This window comes from Pimephales promelas, chromosome 1 (assembly GCF_988280905.1).
Source record: "Pimephales promelas chromosome 1, fPimPro1.hap1.1, whole genome shotgun sequence".
NCBI classification, from domain to species: Eukaryota; Metazoa; Chordata; class Actinopteri; order Cypriniformes; family Leuciscidae; genus Pimephales; species Pimephales promelas.
Genome location: NC_142769.1, coordinates 15,388,705 through 15,415,231, shown reverse-complemented (window position 1 = coordinate 15,415,231; position 26,527 = coordinate 15,388,705). Strand labels below are relative to the sequence as shown.

The window sequence follows — 26,527 nt, the reverse complement described above, 5'->3', positions numbered from 1 at the left end:
CAGTGATGTAATGACAGATTATTAATTGCCTTTCAATTATATGTTGCTGCGTCATTAAACATCTGTCCTATGCATTTCAAACATTTATAGCACCCATGGCTATATTTTTTTATGATTTTTGTTATCTTGTTTTTCATGAATGTATTTTTCAAAAATAAGAGCAATGTGTATTATCTATTTTTAATATGGTTTATAATAGCATTTTTGTCATAGATTATGACAAAGTAATCATATGATCCACCAGCGAGGAACCAGCAGAACAGAGTGAACATTCATTCTGTTTAGTTCAATCCTACTTAATAGGAATTTATTTAAAATGCTCGCTCTACTCCACACCATTAATGTCTTGTGCGGACATCCGTATTTCGACTTTCGGTTTTAAGTAAGCGATTTAAAAGCTCCCAAGTCCCAGCGGAGTCACACGTTGATTAACCGGTGGGAATATACACAATAGGCCTACCTGATATTGAACACAAGAGGGCAGTATAGCACTACGTATGACTCAGATTATTATTTTTTTATGAATTTTACAACAATTCTGGCTGTTTTTGAACGTAAACATAATTCTTAAATGAAAAAAAGGAAAAATTGGGGAAGTTATAATATTTGTATAATTTAATTTAGAAACAAATGATGTATAATTACATTTTTAGAAGATTTGAGGCTTTTAGTGTTTACTTTTTTGACATTACTATAATCTTTTGCCATAGTTGCACATGTCTACTGGCTAATAAATGTGATGTATCTGTTGAGTTTCAAGCAATTTCAAGCATGCTAAGAGTCCCAAAAGCATCAAAAAAGAATGTTAAAGTTTGATTCGTTGCCACGGCAACAGTATCAAAGATATCAAAAATTCATTCACAGGTCTACATCTGCCGTGTATTTACATTATACAGATGAAGTTTGAAGCAAATCGGTTAAAAATAAGAGAGTGGTTTCAAAGCATTTTGAAAGTGACACACTTCCTGCTGCCAGTTGGTGGCGCTATAATTTTGACTCACAATAGTCACATCCATGTGATCGGTCTCTTACAGCGAAAACACTGCTGAAGTTTCATCAAGATCAGTTAAAGGGTTAGTTCACCCAAAAATGAAAATTAAGTCATTAATTACTCACCCCCATGCTGTACCAACCCCGTAAGACCTTCGTTCGTCTTCGGAACACAAATGAAGATATTTTTGATTAAATCTGAGAGCTGTATAACTACCACATTGGCTCCTAAGGGACTGCCTCTTGACGGCCCAAAAAGTCAATGAAGAAAATGTTTAAATATCCCAAGTGACTACCGTGGCTCAACTATATGTTTATCAAGCGACGCGAATACTTTTTGTGCGAAAAAACAAACAAAAATAACGAGTTTATTCGACTATTTCTTTTCTTCCTTGTAGGCCAGAACGAGACTTCCTTATAGATTTCCACGACGCATGCGCGAGAATTGCGATCTGAAGTAGTGAAGCTGGTGTGAGCAGATCGCAAATCTCGCGCATGCGTCGTGGAAATCTATAAGGAAGTCTCGTTCTGGCCTACAAGGAAGAAAAGAAATAGTCGAATAAACTCGTTATTTTTGTTTGTTTTTTCGCACAAAAAGTATTCGCGTCGCTTGATAAACATATAGTTGAGCCACGGTAGTCACTTGGGATATTTAAACATTTTCTTCATTGACTTTCTGGGCCGTCAAGAGGCAGTCCCTTAGGAGCCAATGTGGTAGTTATACAGCTCTCAAATTTAATCAAAAATATCTTCATTTGTGTTCCGAAGACGAACGAAGGTCTTACGGGGTTGGTACAGCATGGGGGTGAGTAATTAATGACTTAATTTTCATTTTTGGGTGAACTAACCCTTTAATGTATGCTGAAGTTATAACACACTTCCTGTTTCATGTTTTTCGCCATAATTTCGTTTCCTCGCCACAGCCAAACCGTTCGAGATATAAAAAATCCCTTGGCACCTTTTCATCCTTAATGTCTTGACTTCACGCTGATCGAGTTTTGTCGAATTTGGTTCAGTGCTCTAGGAGCAATACTTTAAATTCCATTGCATGTGTTTTAAACACAACCCTAAATAGCCGTCTTCCTGTTGGGCTGGGGTAAAAAGTAAGAGTGTGAAGTAGGCTATATATGAAACGATGAGATCTATATGTGTACCAAGTTTCATATTATTACATGCAAGTGTGTTTGATTTATGGACCAAATTTTCAGACCAAGTTTATTGACCAAGTTAATCTGATTAATAAACTAATTATATAAAACTATTGTCAATGCACTACAATTAAACTAGTTATATGTCTTTACTTATAAAAAATAAAAATAAAAACTTATTTAAAAAATACCAGGCTTGAGAAATGTATTTTCTTTATGCAGGCCATACACACAGCAGTGAAATGGTTAAGCCCCCTCCCCCTGCACACTCACACACACACAGACAGGCAAAGACAGAGATGTAGGCTCAGATTAAGCAAGACCACATTCAAACAAACACATCTGACTTTCTGTGGGTCCTAGCTAATAAGTTTAAATTAGAAAGTTGTCCGGCTCGAGGAGTACAATATACATACCAATTTTTGTAACTCTAGTTAAAACTAACAACCCCACTTTTGTCAAAAGGTGGCGCTACTGAGCCCTCACCACGCCCGTTTCTGAAACTTTGCACATGTCTACTGGCTAATAAATGTGATGTGTCTGTCGAGTTTCATGCATTTTGAAGCATGCTAAGGGTCTCAAAAGCATCCTAAAAGCATCCTAAAAGAAGGGTAAAGTTTGATGCGTCGCCACGGCAACAGTTTCAAAGATATCAAGAATCCATTCACAGGTCTACATCTGCCGTATGTTTACATTATACATATGAAGTTTGAAGCAAATCGGGTAAAAATAAAAGGGTGATATCAAAGCATTTTGAAAGTGACACACTTCCTGCTGCCAGTTGGTGGCGCTATAACTTTGACTCACAATAGTCACATCCATGTGATCGTCCTCTTACAGCGAACACACTGCTGAAGTTTCATCAAGATCAGTTAATGTATGCTGAAGTTATAACACACTTCCTGTTTCACGTTTCTCGCCATGATTTCGTTTCCTTGCCACGGACAAACCGTTCGAGATATAAAAAATCCCCTCGCAAACTTTCATCCTCAATGTCTTGACTTCACGCTGACCGAGTTTCGTCGAATTTGGATCAAAGCTCTAGGAGGAGTATTTGACATTCCATTGCGAACGTTTTACAAACAAACCTCAATAGCCGACTTCCTGTTGGGCTGGGGTAAAAAGTAAGAGCGCGAGGTATAGATGAAACGATGAGATCAACATGTGTACCGAGTTTCATATTATTACATACAAGCGTGTTTGAGTTATGGACCAAGTGTTCGGACCCCGTTCCAGGGGGCGCTGACGAGCCGCCCTACCACGCCCGGGTACCAGCTTCAGCCCGGCTCTGATGGCCGCGGGTTCTGAGCCGTGTGCAAAGTTTCAAGAGTTTTCGAGCACGTTAAGGGCCCCAAAAGTGCCCAAAAGGTAGTAAAATAATAATTATTATAATAATAGTGAAGAAAAATAATCCCAAGGAAAACAATAGGGCCTTCTCCCTTTCAGGGCTTGGGCCCTAATTAGAAAGAAAGAAAGATAGATTAGTTAGAAATATAGATGGATTAGTTATATAGATAGATAGATAGATAGATAGATAGATAGATAGATAGATAGATAGATAGATAGATAGATAGATAGATAGATAGATTATTAGAAAGAAAGAAAGAAAGAAAGAAAGAAAGATGGATTAGGTAGAAAGAAAGAAAGAAAGAAAGAAAGAAAGAAAGAAAGAAAGAAAGAAAGAAAGAAAGAAAGAAAGAAAGAAAGAAAGAAAGAAAAAGAAAGAAAGATAGAAGGATTAGATAGATAGATAGATAGATAGATAGATAGATAGATAGATAGATAGATAGATAGATAGATAGATAGATAGATAGATAGATTATTAGAAAGAAAGAAAGAAAGAAAGAAAGAAAGAAAGAAAGGATTAGTAAGAAAGAAATATGAATAAGAAAGAAAGAAATGATTAGTAAGAAAGAAATATGAATTTGAAAGAAAGAAAGAAAGAAAGAAAGAAAGAAAGAAAGAAAAGACATGATTAGTAAGAAAGAAATATGAATTTGAAAAAAAGAAAGAAAGAAAGAAAGAAAGAAAGAAAGAAAGAAAGAAAGAAATGATTAGTTAGAAAGAAAGATGGATTTGAAAGGACGAAAAAAGAAAGAAAAGATTAGTTAGAAATAAAGAAAGGATTAGTTAGAAAGAAAGAAGGAAAGATATATTAGTTAGAAAGAAAGACATAGTATAGTTAGAAAGAAAGAAAGATTAGTTAGAAAGAAAGAAAGATAGATAAGTTAGAAAGATAGATAGTATAGTTAGAAAGAAAGAAAAAAAATGATTAATTAGAAAGAAAGAAAGATAGATTAGTTAGAAATATAGATGGATTAGTTATATAGATAGATAGATAGATAGATAGATAGATAGATAGATAGATAGATAGATAGATTATTAGAAAGAAAGAAAGAAAGAAAGAAAGAAAGGATTAGTAAGAAAGAAATATGAATAAGAAAGAAAGAAATGATTAGTAAGAAAGAAATATGAATTTGAAAGAAAGAAAGAAAGAAAGAAAGAAAAGACATGATTAGTAAGAAAGAAATATGAATTTGAAAGAAAGAAAGAAAGAAAGAAAGAAAGAAAGAAAGAAAGAAAGAAAGAAAGAAAGAAAGAAAGAAATGATTAGTTAGAAAGAAAGATGGATTTGAAAGGACGAAAAAAGAAAGAAAAGAATAGTTAGAAATAAAGAAAGGATTAGTTAGAAAGAAAGAAGGAAAGATATATTAGTTAGAAAGAAAGACAGTGGCTGCGTCCAAAACCGCATACTCAATGAGTAGGTACTTAATTTCAATAAGTACTTACTCAACGAGCGCTAAAAGAGTAGGTACTTTATAGCCAAATCTCGTTGAGTATGAATGAGAACCGGACATCTGCCATGTTGACGTTATCATGTGACCTACTACGACGTGTTATCATCATATCACAAGCGCAAAGAAATGAACAGCGACACGTTTAATTCTTCTATCTATAAATATCTTGACATTGATGAAACTTTCTCATTTTGTTGTGGTATTGTTGAAGAAACAGCTGATTTTTTTTATTAAGAAACCCCCAAATCGTCACCTCTTGAATATATGTTGTTAATTTCTTTATTTTATACCCAAAACGTTTCTCCTTTAAGTTTTCCTCCTTTTCTTGATTAATTTACCTCGTTTCATCCCTCAGACCTATAACAACAAAACAACAACATTTTTCATGTATTATGAAGAACTATTTAAAGATATTTAGCTTGTTATTGTTCCTTTTTCCTGTATTATGATGTAAACAAACCAATGATCTTTATGTTTTCTGTTTTGTCATTATGACTATTATGGTATCTTTCCATGATCTTGTATGTAATACGTTTATAAGTTTAAATTATGAGTGACAGGTGTACTAACACTTCATACCATCAGTGACTCGACAGCACAACCTAGAACAGTTTTCCTCTGCGTTTGTAATGTCTGCACAAAGGAGACGGGCAGCTGCTCGAAGATCTCTTTTGGAGAAAACTGTTGATTTTATACTCGAAAAATGTAAGTATCACTCCTTAAAAATTAATATTACCTCAGAATGAATTGCATTGTTAGCCCACCCCAAAACTTAAACAAAATAATAATATTAAATGCTGACCAATACTTAATTATATAACTTTTTTATATACTAAAAATATAATTTAATATAACAAGCAAAATGTAATTTGTTTTGTCATATGACAGTTATGCATGAATACATTTATATTCATAAATGCAGTGAAACATCTCAATTATCAGTCAATCGATGAATTAATGGATACATTAATTAAATAATTAAATTGTATATACTGACAACAATAATAAAAATGAATAAATGAGTAAAAGAACAAATAAAAGTAACCATCACAATAAACAAATGCATTATACAAGTCAACAACACATGAAACAAAGCTTTATTCAAACTACAAGCATGTATTTACAGCCGCTGAACACCACATCATGCCGACTCAACACAGCGGTTCCCATTCTGCAGCTTTATTCTGATGAATTCACCAGAGGGGACTGTGCCTTCTTCCCAGAGCTTGTTGTTGTGCTGCGCTTCACAATCTGAGGCAATAAGGGCAGGTGGAGAGATCGAGGGTCTCGTAAAGGCAGATGGACAGATGGAGGGACTCATAAGGGCAGGTGGAGAGATGGAGGGACTCATCCATGGCACCACTTCCAGGATGCACCTCTTGGCTCCTCATCCTCAGTGCTCACACCAGTCTGCAGACATTTCAGATCCTACAAAAATGCACAAACATTATACAAAAGCAGTCATTTTAACACAATGTCATTTGATTTATCTATTAAAAATAACCTTACTTTATATTTGAGTAAAATCCCTAAAACAAATGCTGCCATCATCTTTCCTTGCAGGTCCTGCTCCACCACAAAAGCTATGCAGCAAATGCACAGAAATCAAGAATCAGAAAAGTGTTGTAATGTCTCTACTTGAATTTACAATAATTCAAATAAACTACAAATTAAGATTGAATAGATTTTGATATCCATTTCTGTAGTATACTCACCCAAAGCCTTTGATGACAGCATTCAGCATCATGAGCCTCTCTCCACCGGATAAACACACGCGTGTTCTTCTGTCCTTGTAACATACAGACAAGATTCACATTACGAGCTCAACACTGAATTTACATGCTGAGGTTAATGTGTTAACTCACTTTTAATCCAACTTAAATGTTCCTTAATATATCAACACTAATAAGGGACAAATTAAATATAACATATTTAGTTACTTTATAGATTTGTTTATTTACCGTATTTACAGCACATTTGTCTAATGTAAGTAGTGTTGACAACAGTGAATTATCCTTCATAATAGCCCACATAACGTTACATCACTCAGATGTATTTTTCATGTTGGGATGTGCTCATCTGCAATACTTAAACAATATTTTCATTTCAGATGTAAATATAGATTTTAAATAAGCGTGTTTAAGATGTAACGTTATATGGTTATGTAAATCCATTTTAGAAACTTACGTGTAACATTAGCCTACTTACTGGAGCTCCCCTGTTTAACTAACTAATAAAACATGTGTTTACAGCAAAATCACAACTATACTATACTGTCTAAGTCCTTTAGACCTTCAACAGTTAAAACGTTTACTCTATAGTAGTTTAACACATATGATTTAAACACAAGGAACCGTGTTTACTCACATTTGAAAACCCCCTGCTTCGCTGATCTCCGCGATGTTGATAATGACGAATGCTCTCCCGTGGCCTCCTGGGATAGAAGAGTATCCATCGGATGAACACTCAAAAATCTTGGCGAAAGCAGGAGATCATCCGGGAACTTCTCGCCTACTCTTTTATGAGTACTGAGGTTTCGGACATACTACTCCTTTCAAATACTGTTTTCCCCTACTATATAGTACGAAAGTAGGAATATTCGGACGTACTATAAGTATACGTATGCCCGAATCTCGCGATAATTAGTACGTCACTCTGGTAATTCTCGCCTACTCTTTTTGGATACTAAGGATTCGGACATACTTATTCACTCGCCTACTGCTTTTTCCCTACTATATAGTAGGGAAGTATGCGGTTTCGGATGCAGCCACTGTATAGTTAGAAAGAAAGAAAGATTAGTTAGAAAGAAAGAAAGATAGATAAGTTAGAAAGATAGATAGTATAGTTAGAAAGAAAGAAAGAAAATGATTAATTAGAAAGAAAGAAAGATAGATTAGTTAGAAATATAGATGGATTAGTTATATAGATAGATAGATAGATAGATAGATAGATAGATAGATAGATAGATAGATAGATAGATAGATAGATAGATCATTTGGACACAGAAAGTCAAATAGTTAGACAGGCAGATGGATAGAAGAGGATAAAAGGAAGAGTAGAAAGAAATATGGATTATGTAGAAAGAAAGAAAGAAAGAAAGAAAGAAAGAAAGAAGAAATATGGATTTGAAAGAAAGAAAGAAAGAAAGAAAGAAAGAAATACGGATTTGAAAGAAAGAAAGAAATGATTAGAAAGAAAGAAAGAAAGAAAGAAAGAAAGAAAGAAAGAAAGAAAGAAAGAAAGAAGAAATAAGGATTTGAAAGAAAGAAAGAAAGATAGATTATTAGAAAGAAAGAAAGAAAGAAAGAAAGAAAGATGGATTAGGTAGAAAGAAAGAAAGAAAGAAAGAAAGAAAGAAAGAAAGAAAGAAAGAAAGAAAGAAAGAAAGAAGGAAAGTTTTTCTTTATTTGATCCTCAGAACTTCATATCATAGCTTTTATATTAATATCAATAATTACATTTCTGTCACAAATCACTCCAAATCCACTCCAAAATACTTATTCCAATGCTAAAGCAAAAACCACCATTCCAACCACAACTGTGCAAATAGCTTCATTATATCCCCACCTTTGCAAAAAAACTTCATAATCATTAACCAACTTATAAAACTTAAAATCAATCAGAACCCGACTTTTCACCAAATTTTTAAAAACCATCTCAACTTTTTGCCCTACTATACCTTCTAACCTCTTTTTCCTTGAGATATAAATAGCTCTTTTAGCTTGTCCAATCAAGAAATTTAGCAGTTGACATTTACTTCTTTGTGGGCCGAGAATAAAGCTTTGAGTGGAGAAATTTTCACCAAAATTTAAAAACATTAATTTAAGTATACTAAACAAATTCTTCAACCTTGAACATTATAAAAAGCAGTGAAAATCGTTTCCCTTATTTTACAGAAAGGGCATTCATCAGATACATTAGAATTAATAACATTCACAAAAGCATTTACAGCAACTGTGCCGTGCAATATTTTCCACTGAAGATCACCTGTGGATTTTTCTAACGGTGATTTATACAGTATTCTCCATACAGGTTTTACATCATCTTCCAACCCCAGTTTTTCTCTCCACACTGTATCCTTTCGTTCCTTAAGACTTGTTTTATTTAACACCTTTACACAGCATTTATATAACACTTTACTTCGAACCTCTTGAAAGTTCAAATTCTCCAGACGTTCCAAATCTAACAAGAAACCATTTAAGCCTTTTAAATCAGGAGTAATTAAAATGATTGGAAATGGATCTGAAAAAATAGAAGCCAATACCGTTATAGTAATCTTTCAATAATATTTTTTCTTCTACTGTAAACCTTTGTAATAATAAATCTAAAAATTTTCCAACCTGTCGTACAGATTGAACTCTCAAATGAGAGGTCACAGCTTGAGAATTACTCAGCTCAGGACCACCAATGTCCATTAAGTTGCTTAATTTTAATGTTTTGGATGAGCACAATTGTGACGCTGTGCAGAGAAACAGAGCTGAGGCTGGGTCCAAACGCAGTGTAGCTTTATTAAACAAACTTGAAACCAGACACAAAACTCGAGAAACTTGAGAGCACCAACGCAACACACATAAATTCAAACAACCAACAAAGACAGGGCAGAAACACAGGGCTTAAATAATCAAGGACAAACGGGCTAGACAAGATAACAAGGGGGCGTGAGAAATGAGAAACACCTGGGATAAATAATAGACGGGCAATAACTAATAACGAAAACACACAAAATCACTTCGTGACATAGCCTCCCCCCTATGGGCGGCTCCCGACGCCCATACAAACATCAAAAAGTTCAGGAGGGCGGTGAAGCGGAGACAGTCTTGGGGGAGGGACGGAGAGCCAGGCCCGTGCAGGGGAACAGGACCAGGAGGTAGCCAAGGCGGGCCTGGGCCACAGAGCATGGGCATACCAGACTGGGCTGGAGACGAGGCGGAGGCCAGGGCGGAGCAGGACGAGGCAGAGGCCAGGGCGGAGCAGGACGAGGCAGAGGCCAGGGCAGAGCAGGACGTGGCAGAGGCCAGGGCGGAGCAGGACGTGGCAGAGGCCAGGGCGGAGCAGGACGTGGCAGAGGCCAGGGCGGAGCAGGACGAGGCAGAGCAGACTCAAACAGAGACGAGGGCGGAGCAGACACAGGCAAGGTCCATGACAGCCTCGCCTCCATGGCCCCCACAGAGTACCTACTGCCCCCCCCCCAAAAAATACTTGGGGAAATTCACGGGAGGAGCCTCTGGGTGGTGAACGGATTCAGGAAAGGCCTCCCGGAGCTTGAAGGGTGCAGGCAGGGCGAGGCGCAGAGGCGGGGCCGGCAGAGCGAGGCGCAGAGGCGGGGCCGGCAGAGCGAGGCGCAGAGGCGGGGCCGGCAGAGCGAGGAGTCTGGGCACGCTCACCGGGGCCTGGCGAACCAAACGAGTCCTCCTTCTCCTCCTGCGGCGGCGCGTCACAGGGCTAGACACACTCGCTGGGCTGGACAACTCACTCACTTGAACTGGAGATGCAGCGCTCACTTGAAGAGGAGATGCAGCGCTCACTTGAAGAGGAGATGCAGCGCTCACTTGAAGAGGAGATGCAGCGCTCACTTGAAGAGGAGATTCAGCGCTCACTTGAAGAGGAGATTCAGCGCTCACTTGAAGAGGAGATTCAGCGCTCACTTGAAGAGGAGATTCAGCGCTCACTTGAAGAGGAGATTCAGCGCTCACTTGAAGAGGAGATTCAGCGCTCACTTGAAGAGGAGATTCAGCGCTCACTTGAAGAAGAGATTCAGCGCTCACGTGAAGAGGAGATTCAGCGCTCACTTGAAGAGGAGATTCAGCGCTCACTTGAAGAGGAGATTCAGCGCTCACTTGAAGAGGAGATTCATCCACTTGAACAGGATCACTCACTTGAACTGAAGATTCACTCACTTGAACCGGAGACTCATCCACTTGAACTGGAGATTCATCCACTTGAACAGGAGATTCATCCACTTGAACAGGATCACTCACTTGAACTGAAGATTCACTCACTTGAACCGGAGACTCATCCACTTGAACTGGAGATTCATCCACTTGAACCGGAGATTCATCCACTTGAACCGGAGACTCATCCACTTGAACCGGAGACTCATCCACTTAAACTGAAGATTCACTCACTTGAACAGAAGACTCAGCCCTCACTTGAACTGGAGATTTATCCACTTGAACAGGAGATTCATCCACTTGAACAGGATCACTCACTTGAACTGAAGATTCACTCACTTGAACCGGAGACTCATCCACTTGAACTGGAGATTCATCCACTTGAACTGGAGATTCATCCACTTGAACAGGAGATTCCCTCGCGGGGCTCACGTGAATCGCGAGTTCGGCTGGGCTGACGTGAAGCGCGGGCTCGGCTGGGCTGACGTGAGTCGCGGGCTCGTCAATGCGCACGGGAAGCGCGGGCTCGTCGTGACTGACGTGAACCAGCGGTGAAGACGACGAGGGCTTCGCGGGTAAAGTACACTCGGCAGGTGTCGAGTAGAATAAGCGCGCAGTAGTGAAGAGGTCCTGCAAGGAACAAGCCCGAGCGACATACCCGTCAAGAGTCCAGTTGGCAAGGTCCCGCGGCATCCATCGAGCGATCTCATAATCCAGCCCATTCAGAAACAGGCCCATGAGCTGGATATCATCTAGCGCTCCCACACTGCTAATGGACAGGAACTCCTTCGCGTACCTTTGGACAGACCGGCCCTCTTGCAAGACTGACGACAGGTATTCTGTCATAGCCCGGTTGCTGACGACTGCTGGACCCATATTGAGGTTGGTTATTCTGTGACGCTGTGCGGAGAAACAGAGCTGAGGCTGGGTCCAAACGCAGTGTAGCTTTATTAAACAAACTTGAAACCAGACACAAAACTCGAGAAACTTGAGAGCACCAACGCAACACACATAAATTCAAACAACCAACAAAGACAGGGCAGAAACACAGGGCTTAAATAATCAAGGACAAACGGGCTAGACAAGATAACAAGGGGGCGTGAGAAATGAGAAACACCTGGGATAAATAATAGACGGGCAATAACTAATAACGAAAACACACAAAATCACTTCGTGACAACAATATATGAGATAATCCTAGTGTGACTTCACAAGCAACATCCAACCTCGCTCCATGAACAAGAGGTTCCTCGAGCAGCCACTACAGAGATGTTGTGTGTTGCCTCTGTTTTCTAAAAAGTTGCCAGACATTGAAAAGTCCTTTGTAGAAATGATTCGACATGTTAAACTGTAGTTTGCTGAAGTCTGTTAAAAATAGTCCTGAGTTCAAGTTTAATCCACTTGCTTGATTGAAGATAATATCCGCTACTTTCCTCCAGACCAACTCCACTGGTCCCGTCAATTATCTCTGTATAAACAACAGTCGAAAATCCGCTCTTCTGCTGGCCAGATGTATGAGTCCTTGTCCACCCTTCTCCGTGGGCAGAAAAAGTACACTCTGGGCTATCCAGTGAAAACCAATCCAGAAAAAGTCCACTATGATGGCTTGTAATTTTGCCAAAAGCCCAACAGGAGAATCAATACAAGTCAAACGGTGCCATAACATTGATGCAACCAAATTATTAAAAACTATAACTCTCCCCCTAAATGACATCTTCGGCAAAAGCCACTTCCATTTTTCAAATTTTCCTTTTACTTTTTCTAAAATACCATCCCAGTTTTTTTGTAATACAGATTCATTCCCAAGATAAACACCCAGATATCTTATGCCATCACTTTTCCAGGACAAGCCTCCTGGTAATTTAGGAGGCCCACCATCCCATTCACCACACACCAATGCCTCACTTTTAGACCAATTTACTTTGGCTGACGAATTAATGCCAAATTCATCAATAATTTTCTTTAACACCATTATATCATTTTGATCTTTAATCATAACAATAATATCATCAGCATAAGCTGATACTTTCACTTTTTCACCTGAATGTGGTATAGACCATCCTTCAATACTGTTTCTAATTTTTACCAGCAGAGGTTCAATAGCCAAGGCATACAACATTCCTGATAATGCACATCCCTGCCTGATCCCTCTTTTGACTTTAAAAGGTGCACACAAACTCCCATTTATTTTCAGCACACTCTCAATGTCCTGGTACAAAACCCTGATCATAGCAATAAAACCTGAGCTGAACCCAAACTCCTCCAGTGTACGACAGAGATAGCCATGCTCAACCCGATCAAACGCCTTTTCCTGATCTACTGAAATAAGACCAGTATTTAAACTCAATAACCTAGAGACTTCCAAAATATCTCGAATTAAAAATATGTTATCAAAAATAGACCTATTAGGTACACAGTATGTTTGATCATGATGAATGACCCTTCCAACTACCTCCCTCAGTCTTATTGCCAAAACTTTAGATAACATTTTTAAATCAGTGCACAGAAGTGAAACGGGTCGCCAATTCTTTATTTCCTTTAGATCTCCCTTCTTTGGCAGCAGAGTTATGACTGCCCTTCTGCAGCTCAACGGTAGCAAGCCATCAGCCAGACTGTCATTGAGTACTGCAAGCAAATCATCTCCTATTACTGACCAAAACTTCTTATAAAAGTCGATGGGGAGACCATCTATTCCAGGTGCCCTGCCACATTCCATGCTCTGCAGTGCAATCTGCAATTCTCCTGTGGAAATGGGCTTCTGAAGTTAATCATTAACTTCATCTGGCACTTTCGGCAACCCAGAATGAAAAGAATTGACTAGCTCGTCCACTTCTGGGCTCTCACTCCTGTACAACACTGAATAAAAAGACACCACCCTTCTTCTAATTTCCTTAGGCTCTGTTATGTCTGTTCCAGTTGTTGAGTATAGCGAGTGAATATATCGACTTTGACTATTCTTTTTTTCTAGACCAAAGAAGAACTTAGTCGGGCCATCCATCATTTCAATGCTCTGAAATCGAGAGCGGACCAACGCACCCTGTGCTCTAACACCTAATAGCTCATCTAACATCTTTCTTTTGGATTTGAGGAGCTCGCTATGCCCTTGATTTCCTGTGGATGCTGCTGAGTTTTGCAGGCCCACAATTTCAATCTCTAGGTCTCTCATTGACCGGGAAATTTCCCTAGAAACATTGAGTGTGTACTGCCGGCACAGCTGCTGTATTTCCACTTTACCATAATCCCACCACTGTTTTAAAGATTTATATTCATGCTTCTTCAACCCAAACTGTTTCCAAAAATATATAAACGTCTCAATAAAAGCATTATCTTGTAATAATAAGATGTTAAAGTGCAAATAAGCACTCTTGGGTTTTATATTTGCTATATAAATATTGCATTCTACTAAACAGTGATCAGAAAAGCTTACAGGTAAAATCATACATTTCTTTATAACATTAAAATGATGTCTAAAACAATAGAATCGATCCAGTCTAGCCAAAGAAATTAAATTCTCTCTTGCCTGTGCCCATGTATATTGTCTTTCATTCTTGTGCAAGATTCTCCAAATATCATAGAGATCATGTTCCGCAACGAGTTTCAATATTTCATCCTGAGATGCCATATGAGGCTCTTTATGGTTCCTATCTACTTTATGATTTTCTGTACAATTAAAATCTCCTCCCATAAACATATACTCTTCTTGTTCAAAACTAGATAGAGCATCACTCAATTTTTGTATAAAATAAACCCTCTCAGGACCATGAACAGGAGCATAAATGTTTACAAAAACTAAAACAAACTTTTCAAATTTCACTCTGACTTTCAATAGCTGCCCTTCTACAATGTGTTCAACCTCATATGATAAAGGTTTTATGTGTTTTTGAAAAAGAACAGCTACCCCACCACTAGATGAAGTTTTATGGCTTAAAATAACTTCGCCATCCCATTCCATTTTCCACTTGCTCTCATTCTTAACATCACTATGGGTTTCCTGAACCATCATCACATCATATTTCTTTTGTCTTATTAGTTCATACAGCATTGTTCTCTTCCCACTTTCTCGTGCACCATTTATATTGAGAGTGCCCAGTCTTAGCGTACTCATAAATTAATGAATAAAAACCAAAAAAGGGCAAAACAACCAAAAAAAGAACAAGAAAAATAAAAAAAAATCATTCTGTTTCAAATTCATCATTCAGTGTATTCATTTTCAGTTTTTGCACAATTTTTTTTCAATCTGTAGATTTCTTGATCAGTAAAGTTACTTGCACCCTTCTCTTTCATTGACATTTTAGCTGAATAAATGAACAGTTCTCGATCTGGGAAATAATCTTCCACTCTCACTCCTTTCATTCCTTTGGTTGTTTGTAGGAATTTTCTAATTTTCTCAAGTGTATAGTCACTTCTAGCAGATCTTTTTTGATAGACTGAATTCGCAGACCCTGAAGAATCACCTCCACTTTCTGAGGCGGACTGAGCCTCGTCAATATTGCTCGTATCTGACTCCATCTGAATCCCAGAATTTTCAACATCTTTTCCTGATAATTCATCTCCCGTATCTTTCCTAACTCTCTTCCCATTCAGTGGCGTAGCAAGCTTTTGAAAAAGTCTGGGAGATGTGTCATTTAAATTTGGGCATGTTACGTAGACCCTTGTCCCTCTAGGGGGGTTCGGGGGCATGCTCCCCCGCAAGAACATTTTGCAAAATTTAAAGTTAAATGCATCAATCTGGAGCACATTGAGAGTTCAAAATTAAGAGCTTCAACTGGCTTCGACCCAGGCCTGTGCACATTGAACAACGAAAAAGCATTGACTTGTAGCCATACCTAAAGAGGGCTCAAACATCTTTATAGTTATGATGAGTCTCAGTCTACATTACATTATATTTTATATTACGCTATGGAAATTACAATACTTTTGTCCTAATTTCTTCACTTGTAAGAAATAAACCCTTGAGCTTTTATTTAGGAGAAAACACCAGAACACCACTGCTCGTGTGAGCAAAGAGCGCATTTTTCTTCAAATCACGCAGCAACAGAATGCCTAACGCAAGTCTTGTGCTGTTTATCCAAAAATAGGAAATATAATAACGAAAATACTGGACATGTCAATAAAACATAAACATAACATCTTCCCAAACACATATCAAGCTTATTTAAAAACATTGAAAGCATAAACACTCATTCAAAGTACCTGGAAAAGGGAGATGTAAAAAACAACACAAGTTCCCGCCTCCTCAGCACGAGCTGACCAATTATACATCTAACACATCAAGAGAGGCGGGACTTAAGGCAGAACAACAGCCAATCATCAGCCAGTCACACTCAAAGCGGGTATCATGTTTGAGAGGAGGCAGCCGCAGCGAGCGAACACACAGAGCGCTAGAGAAACGGTGGAGCGATTGTAGTATGCCGTTTGTGCAAAACTGCGGAAAATGTGCGGGTGTTGAACACTCTCACCGGGAAAAGTGTGGGTGTTAAAACACCCACATCCCCCACGGGTGCGACGCCCCTGTTCCCATTGCCTTTTTTCTTCAATTTCCGTTTTATTGCAGGTGTTTTAAAAACACTTTAATTCTCTATCAATTCCATGTCTTCTGCTCCTTCTATTGCAACTAAGTTAGACTCAGTTACTTCACTGTAGAGATTCTGGGTCGGATATCATTAACCAGTTTGCATGCCATCACTCAAAGAGCGTGGTTGGCAGAACCTTTTAACACATTCCTACGCATATGTGTTTTAATTCAACTTTGACTTTACTGCTTTAGGCGCCTGCGCGTCTAGAGGTGAATGACTTTTATTATGACGAATGATAAAGACGGAGACATCGCGAGGCAGCGTCATCCGCCCAAAACGCAGTTAATCTGATTGCGATCAGAGCTAGCGCTCTCCTCTTTTGATCCTTTGACACCTCCAAAAGCGAGGGAACTCTGGAGACTAACCAGACTGCGTTTGTTCTATCGCAATATACGTGTGACCCGCTGACCCACACCTACGTGCAACACACACACACACCAACGCGTCCGCACGCTGAACATTCCTGCACGCACACAAACACGGACATCTCTGAAAGCTTGTAAAAGAGTTACCAAAAATATCTAGTATGCTGAAATACATGTAAAAGAACTGTAATTCACTATTTTTAACTTCGAATGGACTCACGTGACCAAGAAGTTTAGATAACTGTAATACCATGCTTTAAATATGTAACTCAACAATGCTGTCAAAATAGTTCAATGTGTTTGATGTCTTTGTAATCCTCATAGCATGATCTGCTTTTTAAACTGTATATCGATATTGTGAAATGTATACCATTATGTATAAGTTTGTTTTCAAAGTTAGCAGAACTTTTCCTCTGTCTTAAGAACCAAGATTAACGACGCGATATGTTAATCAAGTGGGCGCGCGCTCCTTCAGTTGTGTGACGCTCATTGGCCATCCGAGTTTTAGGAGGGGTCCCAAAACACCCTTGAAAAACTCTCGCCATAGAATCATCGCTCTCTTACTCTTACCTCATTGCTCTTGCTCTTGCTCTTACTCTTACCTCGTCCCTCTTACACTCTTGATCTCTTACACCTGACCTCCTTCCGGAATTCCTTGGACACTCTCGGCGTCTTCTGAAGCTTTTTAAAGTGATCAGTTTTCGTTATTTTTACTTCGTTTACTTTTGCGAATAGCCAGTTAAAGTTCGCACGTGTGCCTTCTCCAACAAGAAGACACCATCCAGCATGAACTCGCTTTGAACTCCCGCGAAACACCCACGTGGGGAGAACAAAGGAATCTGTTTCCAGCCTCTCGGACAACCGCACGCTTCCAGCATACAAAGGTCTGAAAAGCAATTTGTTCCATCAAATTTGAGACTCAAGATATAATCCTGTGGTTGTCTCTGAAGGTTTAAAGCTGTGCTAGTAACTGTAATTTTCTTTGTATTTCCATTTTCCCTTGTTTCCTTTTTTATTTTCACTTTCATTTTGTGTATATACATATATCGTGTGATTTTTGTAGTGTAACTTAGTCGTGTGCTTTTATTAAACTCATTTATACATTCTTTGCCATTGTTTGTATTAATCACATAACAAAGCCTCTTTAATATTAGATCCTAACGCTACAATCTGATTTTGTTGAGTGCACAAAACATTGTCAGAAAATTAAGCTAAACAGATCAAGTGATTGATAGTTTTACAGATCCGCACGCTGGCGCGCTGACTGAGAAAACTGTGTAATCCTTGTTGTCTTAAAGATCAAACAGCCCCGATCTGTGGAAAATATATGCTCCAAATTAATCATAATTCGTTGTGTTTAATTTCGTCATATATACCTGAAGCAGACGTGTGTTGTGAAACACCCCTCTTAGGGTGATTTAATTTATGTGAGAAACTCGGTTTAACGAATATTCTACAAGTTGCTGATCCAGATCATTAATTTGGAATATTCTTCCCCTGAATTCAAATTGAGCTATAAACCTTAAGCCGAGATTCTCTACATCACACTCTTTTAAAGTACTTATTTCTCCACCATCACTCACAACATCTTCCAAGTTCCCTATCGAGGGAACTCAAACTGCGTCCAAGTGACACTTTGGGGGGGAACGCCCCTCAGCGTAGCGTCTCTGAAGCATGAATGAAACTAAGCCAATCTCCGATTGGATCAACGTGATGACGTGATGTGTGACGACACATAGGCGGAAGCATATACAGTGCCCTCCACAATTATTGGCACCCCTGTTTAAGATGTGGTCGAGGACTTTTAAAAATTTTCCCTTTTTTTTAAACAACATAGAATCCAAATGCAAAAAAAGAGAAAAATCCAACCTTTTATGCAAGTACATTACTTTGGTGGTAAATTTTTTTTTTTTAAATTTAGAAAAATAAAAACTTCAAATCCTGTGTCCCACAATTATTGGCACCCCTAACAATTCCGCTGAAAAATGTAATTGATTTTTAAAAAAATATATTTTCTGTAGTTGCTAATGTTGGTCAGGGTATCTAGGAACTTTTAATTAGTAATTCATGACTTCCTATTTCCCTGGGGTATAAATATGACATGACACAGAGGCCTAATTCTCTTACCCATTTGTCAACATGGCAAAGACAAGAGAACACACCATTCAAGTAAGGCAGATGTGTGATGACCTTTATAAGTCAGGCAATGGCTACAAGAAAATAGCCACTCACCTTATCTTGCCCGTATCTAAAGTTAGAGGAATCATTAAGAAGTTTAAAACAAACTGGAACAGTGACAAACAAGGCTGGAAGAGGTCCCAAGTTTATCTTGCCACAACGCACAGTGAGGAGGATGCTAAGAGAAGTAAAAAAAAGTCCTAGGCTCACTGTCACAGAATTGCATCAAATAGTGGCATCTTGGGGTCACAAAATCTCCAAAACAACCATCAGACGCTCTCTACATGCCAACAAGATGTTTGGGAGGCATGCTAGGAAAAAGCCTTTTCTCACTAACACTGATAAACGTAAACGTCTGGAGTTTGCCAAGCGGCACTGGGACTTCATCTGGGATCGTGTGCTTTGGTCGGATGAGACTAAGATTGAGCTTTTTGGCAACAAACACTCTAAGTGGATCTGGTGTAAAACAAAAGATGTGTATGCCGAAAAGTACCTCATGCCCACCGTGAAGTATGGTGGAGGATCTGTGATGCTGTGGGCCTGTTTCTCTTCCAAAGGCCCTGGGAACCTTGTTAGGGTGCATGGCATTATGAACGCTTTGAACTACCAGGACATTTTAAATAAAAACCTGATGGCCTCTGCCAGAAAGCTGAGGATGGGTCGTCATTGGGTCTTTCAGCAGGATAATGATCCAAAACGTGAGGCAAAATCTACACAAAAATGGTTCAGTCACAAACTCAAGGTCCTCCCATGGCCATCTCAGTCCCCAGACCTCAATCCAATCGAAAACCTGTGGGGTGAGCTAAAGAGGAGAGTGCACAAGAGAGAGCCCAGGATACTGGATGATCTAGAAAGATTTTGCAAAGAAGAATGGTCAAAGATCCCTCTCTCTGTGTTCTCCAATCTTGTGAAATGTTATAGGAGGAGATTAAGTGCTGTCTTGTTGGCAAAAGGGGGTTGTACAAAGTATTAACATCAGGGGTGCCAATAATTGTGGTAATGTACCAAAGTAAAGTAATGTACTTAAATAAAAGGTTGGATTTTTCTCTTTTTTTGCATTTGGATTCTATGTTGTTTAAAAAAAAGGGAGAATTTTTAAAAGTCCTCGACCACATCTTAAACAGGGGTGCCAATAATTGTGGAGGGCACTGTATAAGGAACCGGCACACACAACATGTCAGCTTTCTGTTCTTCAGCTAAGCGCTCTCTGTGACTGTCAGTATTTATTGTTTGTCTGTCTAAGCAAGTATATCTCCCTAAAATCTGATAATGGCGAGTGTGAATTTCAGGCGGTGTGTGCACCCTTGCCCTCGCTACATCACGGGCGGGGACACACACCAACTGTGTACACATTGTCTGGGAATGCAGCACGCGCAGGCAGCTCTCGAGGGAGCTGCTTGCGAGCATTGTGAGGCTTTACCGCTCCGCGTGCTGCGTTCCCGGCTGGCCCTTTTCAATGAAGAGGGTCAGCCTCGTGAGCCCCGTGGTGCGGGACCCGCGTCCGCCGAGGCGGCGCGGCGACGCTCTTCATGGGGCTCGCAAATGGATCTGTCTGGGGATCCCGAGGCTGCTGAGGCACCTTCTCGGGATTCATCGGACAGTTCCGATGCCCTCGAGCCTCGCGCAGAAGCCCGCTCGGCGGCTTCTTCTGCGCGAGTCGAGGATCCGATGCTTGAGCTGTCTGCTTCCGAGGAGGTGGACGTGCTCAGCATCGAAGGGGGCGGGGACTTCGGGGATGACTCGCCACCCCGTGTCCCCGCATATGAGGAGCTGGTAGAGGTTGTTTCCCGTGCAGTGGCTCATTTAAAGATCGATTGGCCACAAGAAAAGCAGGAAGTGCAAGTTAAAAGCAAATTAGATGAGCGCTTCCTGCAGCACAGGGAACAACCTCATCATCGGGGCTTACCGTTTTTTCCCGATTTGCATACTGAGGTGTGTAAATCGTGGAAGAAACCCCATTCTTCTCGTGTTTCCAATCCCACTATATTAAAATATAGTAATATCATGGGGGCACGAGAGAATGGTTATGGGATGATGCCGCGGGTTGAACAGCCTTTGGCTAATTATTTATCACCTGAGTCGGCATCATCCTTTAAAGCCCCGGTGCTGCCCACCAAGCCATGCAGAGAAACATCTTCACTGGTGGGCAGGGCATATATGGCTGCGGGTCGGGCTGGTGCGAGTCTTCACACCATGGCGCTTCTCCAAGCGTACCAGGCCGACCTTCTTAAGGATATTGATGAGGGCGAGGGACCAACTCCGGAGGATGTGGCGGAGTTGAGGAAGGTCGCTGATTTGTCTCTCCGAGTCACCAAAGAGACGGCCCGCGCTGTCGGTCGCTCCATGGCGGCAATGGTGGTCTCGGAGAGACATTTATGGTTAAATCTGACGGGCATCAGGGAGAAAGACAGGGCTTTCCTCCTTGATGCCCCGATTTCGCCTTCTGGCCTGTTCGGCGACGCTGTTAATACCGTTGTCGACAGGTTTCAGGAGGCGAAAAATCAATCAGCGGCCTTCAAACAATTTCTCCCTCGCCGCTCAGTATCCAGGAAGTCTGCCCCCAGTGGGCAGTCGCAGCCTCAGCCAGGTACCAGCTCCTCCACCTACAGGCAGGTTCAGAGAGAGAGCGTCGCGTCTAGAGCCCCCCCTCAAGGAGCTTGGGGGCATAGACGGCGCTCTCAATCTAAGCCGCAAGCCAAGCAGGGCGACCTGAGGGCCGTCCTGCAGGCTAAGAAAACATCTAAGAGGTCCTAGCAGTGCTAGGATCTCTGCGGGCGGCCCCACCCGTGATGGAGCGACTGAGGTCGTCTCCCTCGCGGAGCCCGCAGGAAATCGATGTTGTTCTCCCGCCGTCAAGTACGTTTCGGGACGCATCGGTTTCCAGCGATCGCAAGCTGCTTTGTCCGCCCCACGAGCCTGCGGACGGGCAGCGATTGCGTTCGCCCATCGAGAATCGTTTTCGGTCCAGTCCTGCCGGAGATCCGTTTCAGGCGGTCGAGAACGAATCCCGATTAATACCCGAAACCAGGCTCGAGAGCCTGGTTCCCTTGGCGAAATATTTCGATGCATGGAAAAATCTAGCGAATATTTCCCCGTGTGCGCTGCGCACGATACAATACGGGTACAGGCTGCAGTTCGGGTTCCACCCACCCAGATTCAACGGGGTGGTCTGGACTGTAGTCAACCCAACGCAGGGTCGGGTATTGGAACAGGAAGTAAACTCCCTGCTGGCAAAGGGGGCCATAGAGCATATTCTTCCACTAGACAGGGAGTCCGGCTTTTACAGCCGCTACTTTATAGTTCCCAAAAAAGATGGGGGGTTGCGTCCGATCATAGATCTCAGATATCTGAACCGCTCTCTGAGGAGATTCAGGTTCAAGATGCTCACTATTCCCATGATCGTGAGTCAGATCCAATCCGAGGATTGGTTCGTCACGATAGATCTGAAGGACGCATACTTTCATATATCCATCATTCCATCCCACAGGAAGTTCCTGAGGTTCGCTTTCGGGGGCGAAGCGTACCAATATCGGGTTCTTCCATTCGGCCTAGCTCTCTCTCCCCGCACATTCACCAAATGTATGGATGTAGCTCTAGCACCTCTGAGGCTCCAGGGCATCAGGGTGCTCAACTATATAGACGACTGGCTGATTCTGGCCCAGTCTCAAGAGCTGGCGGTTCAGCATCGAGATGTTGTTCTTGCCCACATCCAGAAACTGGGGTTGAGACTAAACACGAAGAAGAGCGTGTTGATACCAGCCCAAAGGACTACGTTCCTGGGAGTGGTATGGGATTCGGTCGTAATGCGGGCACGATTGTCGCCTGCGCGAGTCGAGTCCATTCTGGCCACAGTGGCTGGGATAAAGCTAGGCCAAGCCGTCACTGTCAAGCATTTCCAGAGAGTGCTGGGACTCATGGCAGCAGCGTCCAACATCATTCCATTTGGCCTGCTGCACATGAGGGCCCTCCAGTGGTGGTTAAAAACCAAGGGGTTCTCCCCGAGGGGAAACCCGTTCCGCACAATCAGAGTTACGCGCAGATGCCTTCGTTCTCTGGTTATGTGGAAGAAAGCTTGGTTCTTGTCCCAAGGTCCAGTGTTGGGAGTGCCATGTCGCCGGAAAACCGTTTCGACAGACGCTTCCCTCACGGGCTGGGGCGCGGTCATGGACGGCCGCTTCACGACAGGCCTATGGCGGGACCATCATTCCTCCTGGCACATAAACTGCCTGGAAATGTTGGCGGTCTCCCGGGCTCTGAGGAGCTTCCTGCCGGACCTCAGAGGTCATCACGTCCTCGTGAGGTCAGACAGCATGTCAGTGGTGGCCTATACAAACCATCAGGGGGGCCTGAGGTCTCGCCCTCTATGCAGACTGGCGCATCAGATCCTCCTGTGGTCCCAGGGGAAACTGTTGTCTCTGAGAGCAACATACATCCCGGGAAGTCTAAATCAGGGAGCAGACGTCCTGTCGAGACAGGGGCTGAGGCCCGGGGATTGGAGACTTCACCCCGAGGTGGTGGAGTCGATATGTCAGAGGTTCGGCCCTGTGGAAGTGGACCTGTTTGCGTCACGAGAGACGACCCACTGTCCGCTGTGGTTTTCCCTCACCCCTCCAGCCCCACTGGGTGCTATGGTGCAGACGTGGCCGAGGCTGCGTCTGTATGCATTTCCCCCAATCGCTCTGCTCCCGGGAGTTCTGGAAAGGGTCCGTCACGACGGGATCAGTCTACTGTTGGTAGCCCCGTTGTGGCCGGCCCGAGTATGGTTCTCGGACATAATATTGCTCCTAGACGGCCCTCCGTGGGAGATTCCCCTCAGGAGGGACCTGCTGACACAGGCGGGGGGCTCAATATTTCACCCTCGGCCGGAGTTATGGAAACTGTGGGTCTGGCCCCTGAGGGGGCACAGTACCTAGAGGCCGGCCTGTCAGCTGGAGTAGTGGAGACCATACTCAGCTCTAGAGCTCCCTTCACGAGGAAACTGTATGGTTTAAAGTGGAATGTGTTTATTGATTGGTGTAGGAGGCGTGAGGTTGACCCAGTTAACTGCCCAGTGGCTTCAGTGCTGGAGTTCCTCCAAGATCGCTTCTCCTCTGGTGTTACCCCGTCCACGCTCAAGGTGTACGTGGCTGCCATTGCGGCTTTCCACGCTCCGTTGGGTGATGGGTCTCTGGGGAGACACCAATTGATCGTACGTTTCCTCCGTGGAGCTTGGAGGATGAGACCTGCGGCTCGTACCAGGGTTCCCTCTTGGGACCTGGCAGTAGTTCTAGAAGGATTGGCTGAGGCCCCCTTCGAGCCACTGGAGTCGGCTGAGGCCAAGAACCTAACGCTGAAGGTCGCTTTTCTGTTGGCCATCACTTCTCTGAGGAGGGTGGGAGATCTTCAGGCGCTCTCCATATCTAACGAGTGCCTGGAGTTTGCTCCAGGCAACATTAAGGCCATCCTTCACCCTAGGCCTGGCTATCTGCCTAAGGTGCCATCTAATGTGGCACGGCCTACAGTTCTGCAGGCATTTCATCCCCCACCTCACCTGACGGCGGATGAGGAGAGACTTCATAGGCTCTGCCCGGTCAGAGCACTAGGGATATATATTCAGAGGTCCTCTTCATGGCGGAAGGCGGACCAGTTGCTGGTATGTTTCGGGTCGCCCAAAAAGGGGTTTCCGGCCTCAAAACAAACCATCAGCAACTGGATTGTCAATGCGATTTCCACAGCTTATCAGGTGCGCGGTATGCCTTCACCTTTGGCTGTGAGGGCCCATTCCACTAGAGGCATAGCATCCTCTAGGGCCCTTCTCGCAGGGGCCCCCATCCAGGAAGTCTGCGATGCAGCTGGATGGGCTACCCCACATACCTTCATTAGGTTTTACAGCTTAGACATTCCGTCGACACCCGGCTCTCTTGTGCTCGCGTCCTGAGTGTGCCTGTGAGCAGCTTCACACCAGGACAGGCAGGGCGCGTTGTGGCGTAGTGGGTACTCGTTCCCCCAAAGTGTCACTTGGACGCAGTTTGAGTTCCCTCGATAGGGAACGTCCTCGGGTTACGACTGTAACCCTTGTTCCCTGAGAAGGGAACGAGAACTGCGTCTCGTGGCCACGCCTTCCCCTGCCTGGGAGCGCTTGCTTCATCACAGAAGCTGACATGTTGTGTGTGCCGGTTCCTTATATATGCTTCCGCCTATGTGTCGTCACACATCACGTCATCACGTTGATCCAATCGGAGATTGGCTTAGTTTCATTCATGCTTCAGAGACGCTACGCTGAGGGGCGTTCCCCCCCAAAGTGTCACTTGGACGCAGTTCTCGTTCCCTTCTCAGGGAACAAGGGTTACAGTCGTAACCCGAGGACGTTTTCCTTGCCAATTCCTCCATTATTATTTCCATCACCCCTTTCCGTGCTAACCCTTGATCCTTCGCCGGGTTCTGGCTGTCTCTGCACTTCATTTCTACCTACATTTGTCTGCTCCTTATTCCTGTTCTCATTCAGATATACTACTGAGTCACCCTTCTCAGGACAAGCACGAATTATATGTCCCTCCTGTCCACACCCAAAGCACTTCACATTTTCTGAAGTTGCATAAATCACATAATCATAGTTATCCACCTTAAATTTCATGGCTAAACTTAGCTCTTCATTTTAATTTTTTAGGATCATGTGTGTCTGTCTTCTAAATGAAACCACATGTTTCAGCTGAGGTGATTTACAGCCTAACGCAATCTTCCTGATTTTAGACACAATTTTACCATGTCTCATTAATTCCCTTTCGATCACGTCATCTCTGATAAATGGCGGTACATTTAAAAGCGTAATCCTTCTAGCCGGCTGAACCAAAGGCATTACCGGGGTAAACACACTGTTGATGACAATCCCTTTTACTACAACGTCATTGACTTTCTCTACTCTATTCAAAGAAATGACGACGGCACTGTTCATTCTGGCTGCAGACAAAATACTAGAGTAGCCAACAACTTCTGCGACTGCAATGGTGCAATCCTCAACAGAACAACGTTCTGCGGGGATGACTTTAATGCCATGTTTCCGCGTTAAGTCATCCAAACTTTGAGACGCTGCCATAACGGCCAACGTCTCTTGCTCAACAATATTCTTGCCAATAAAATGATTCACACAAATAAACCGCAAAAGATAGAAAAAGGTAGAAAAACTCATTCAACAGCATTCTCTTCCACCCACGCGTCCTAGCTCCCCCCACTCACTTGCAACATCCGCTCAGAGAGAGAGAGAGAGAGAAAGAAAGAAAGAAAGAAAGAAAGAAAGAGAGAAAGAAAGAAAGAAAGAAAGAAAGAAAGAAAGAAAGAAAGAAAGAAAGAAAGAAAGAAAGAAAGAAAGGAAGAAAGGACAGACAGACAGACAGACAGACAGACAGATAGAAATAAAGAAAAAGAAAGAAAGAAAGAAGGATTAGGTAGAAAGAAAGAAAGAAATAAAGAAAGAAAGAAAGATAGATACTTGTAGATAGATAGATAGATAGATAGATAGATAGATAGATAGATAGATAGATAGATAGATAGATAGATAGATAGAAAGAAAGAAAGAAAGAAATATGAATTTGAAAGAAAGAAAGA

The 26,527-nt window shown here is 42.1% G+C and overlaps 2 protein-coding genes and 1 long non-coding RNA gene across 4 annotated transcripts in view; 1 reads left to right on the top strand and 2 right to left on the bottom strand.

Annotated features, from left to right (window-relative positions):
- Positions 1-26,527, bottom strand: part of LOC148998386 (collagen alpha-1(XXV) chain-like) — a 263,906-nt gene that overhangs the window by 188,604 nt on the left and 48,775 nt on the right. The gene's annotated exons all lie outside the window — the stretch shown is intronic.
- Positions 6,016-7,702, bottom strand: LOC148998388 (uncharacterized). Of its 2 annotated transcripts, none has more exons than XR_016155058.1 (4): positions 7,304-7,702; positions 6,652-6,725; positions 6,446-6,519; positions 6,016-6,364 (listed from the first exon to the last, which is right to left on the bottom strand). It is a non-coding gene; the product is annotated as an uncharacterized LOC148998388 (long non-coding RNA). The 2 variants fall into 2 exon arrangements; XR_016155057.1 differs by having other exon boundaries at positions 6,652-6,720; positions 7,304-7,697.
- Positions 20,174-22,061, top strand: LOC148998387 (uncharacterized). Its single transcript, XM_089128129.1, has one exon. The coding sequence runs from the start codon at positions 20,216-20,218 to the stop codon at positions 21,698-21,700; it is 1,485 nt and encodes a 494-aa protein (XP_088984255.1). The 5' UTR covers positions 20,174-20,215; the 3' UTR covers positions 21,701-22,061.

Coding starts and splice junctions, on each gene's coding strand:
- LOC148998387 (XM_089128129.1), top strand. CDS start 20,216: ATGGCGAGTGTGAATTTCAGGCGGTGTGTGCACCCTTGCCCTCGCTAC.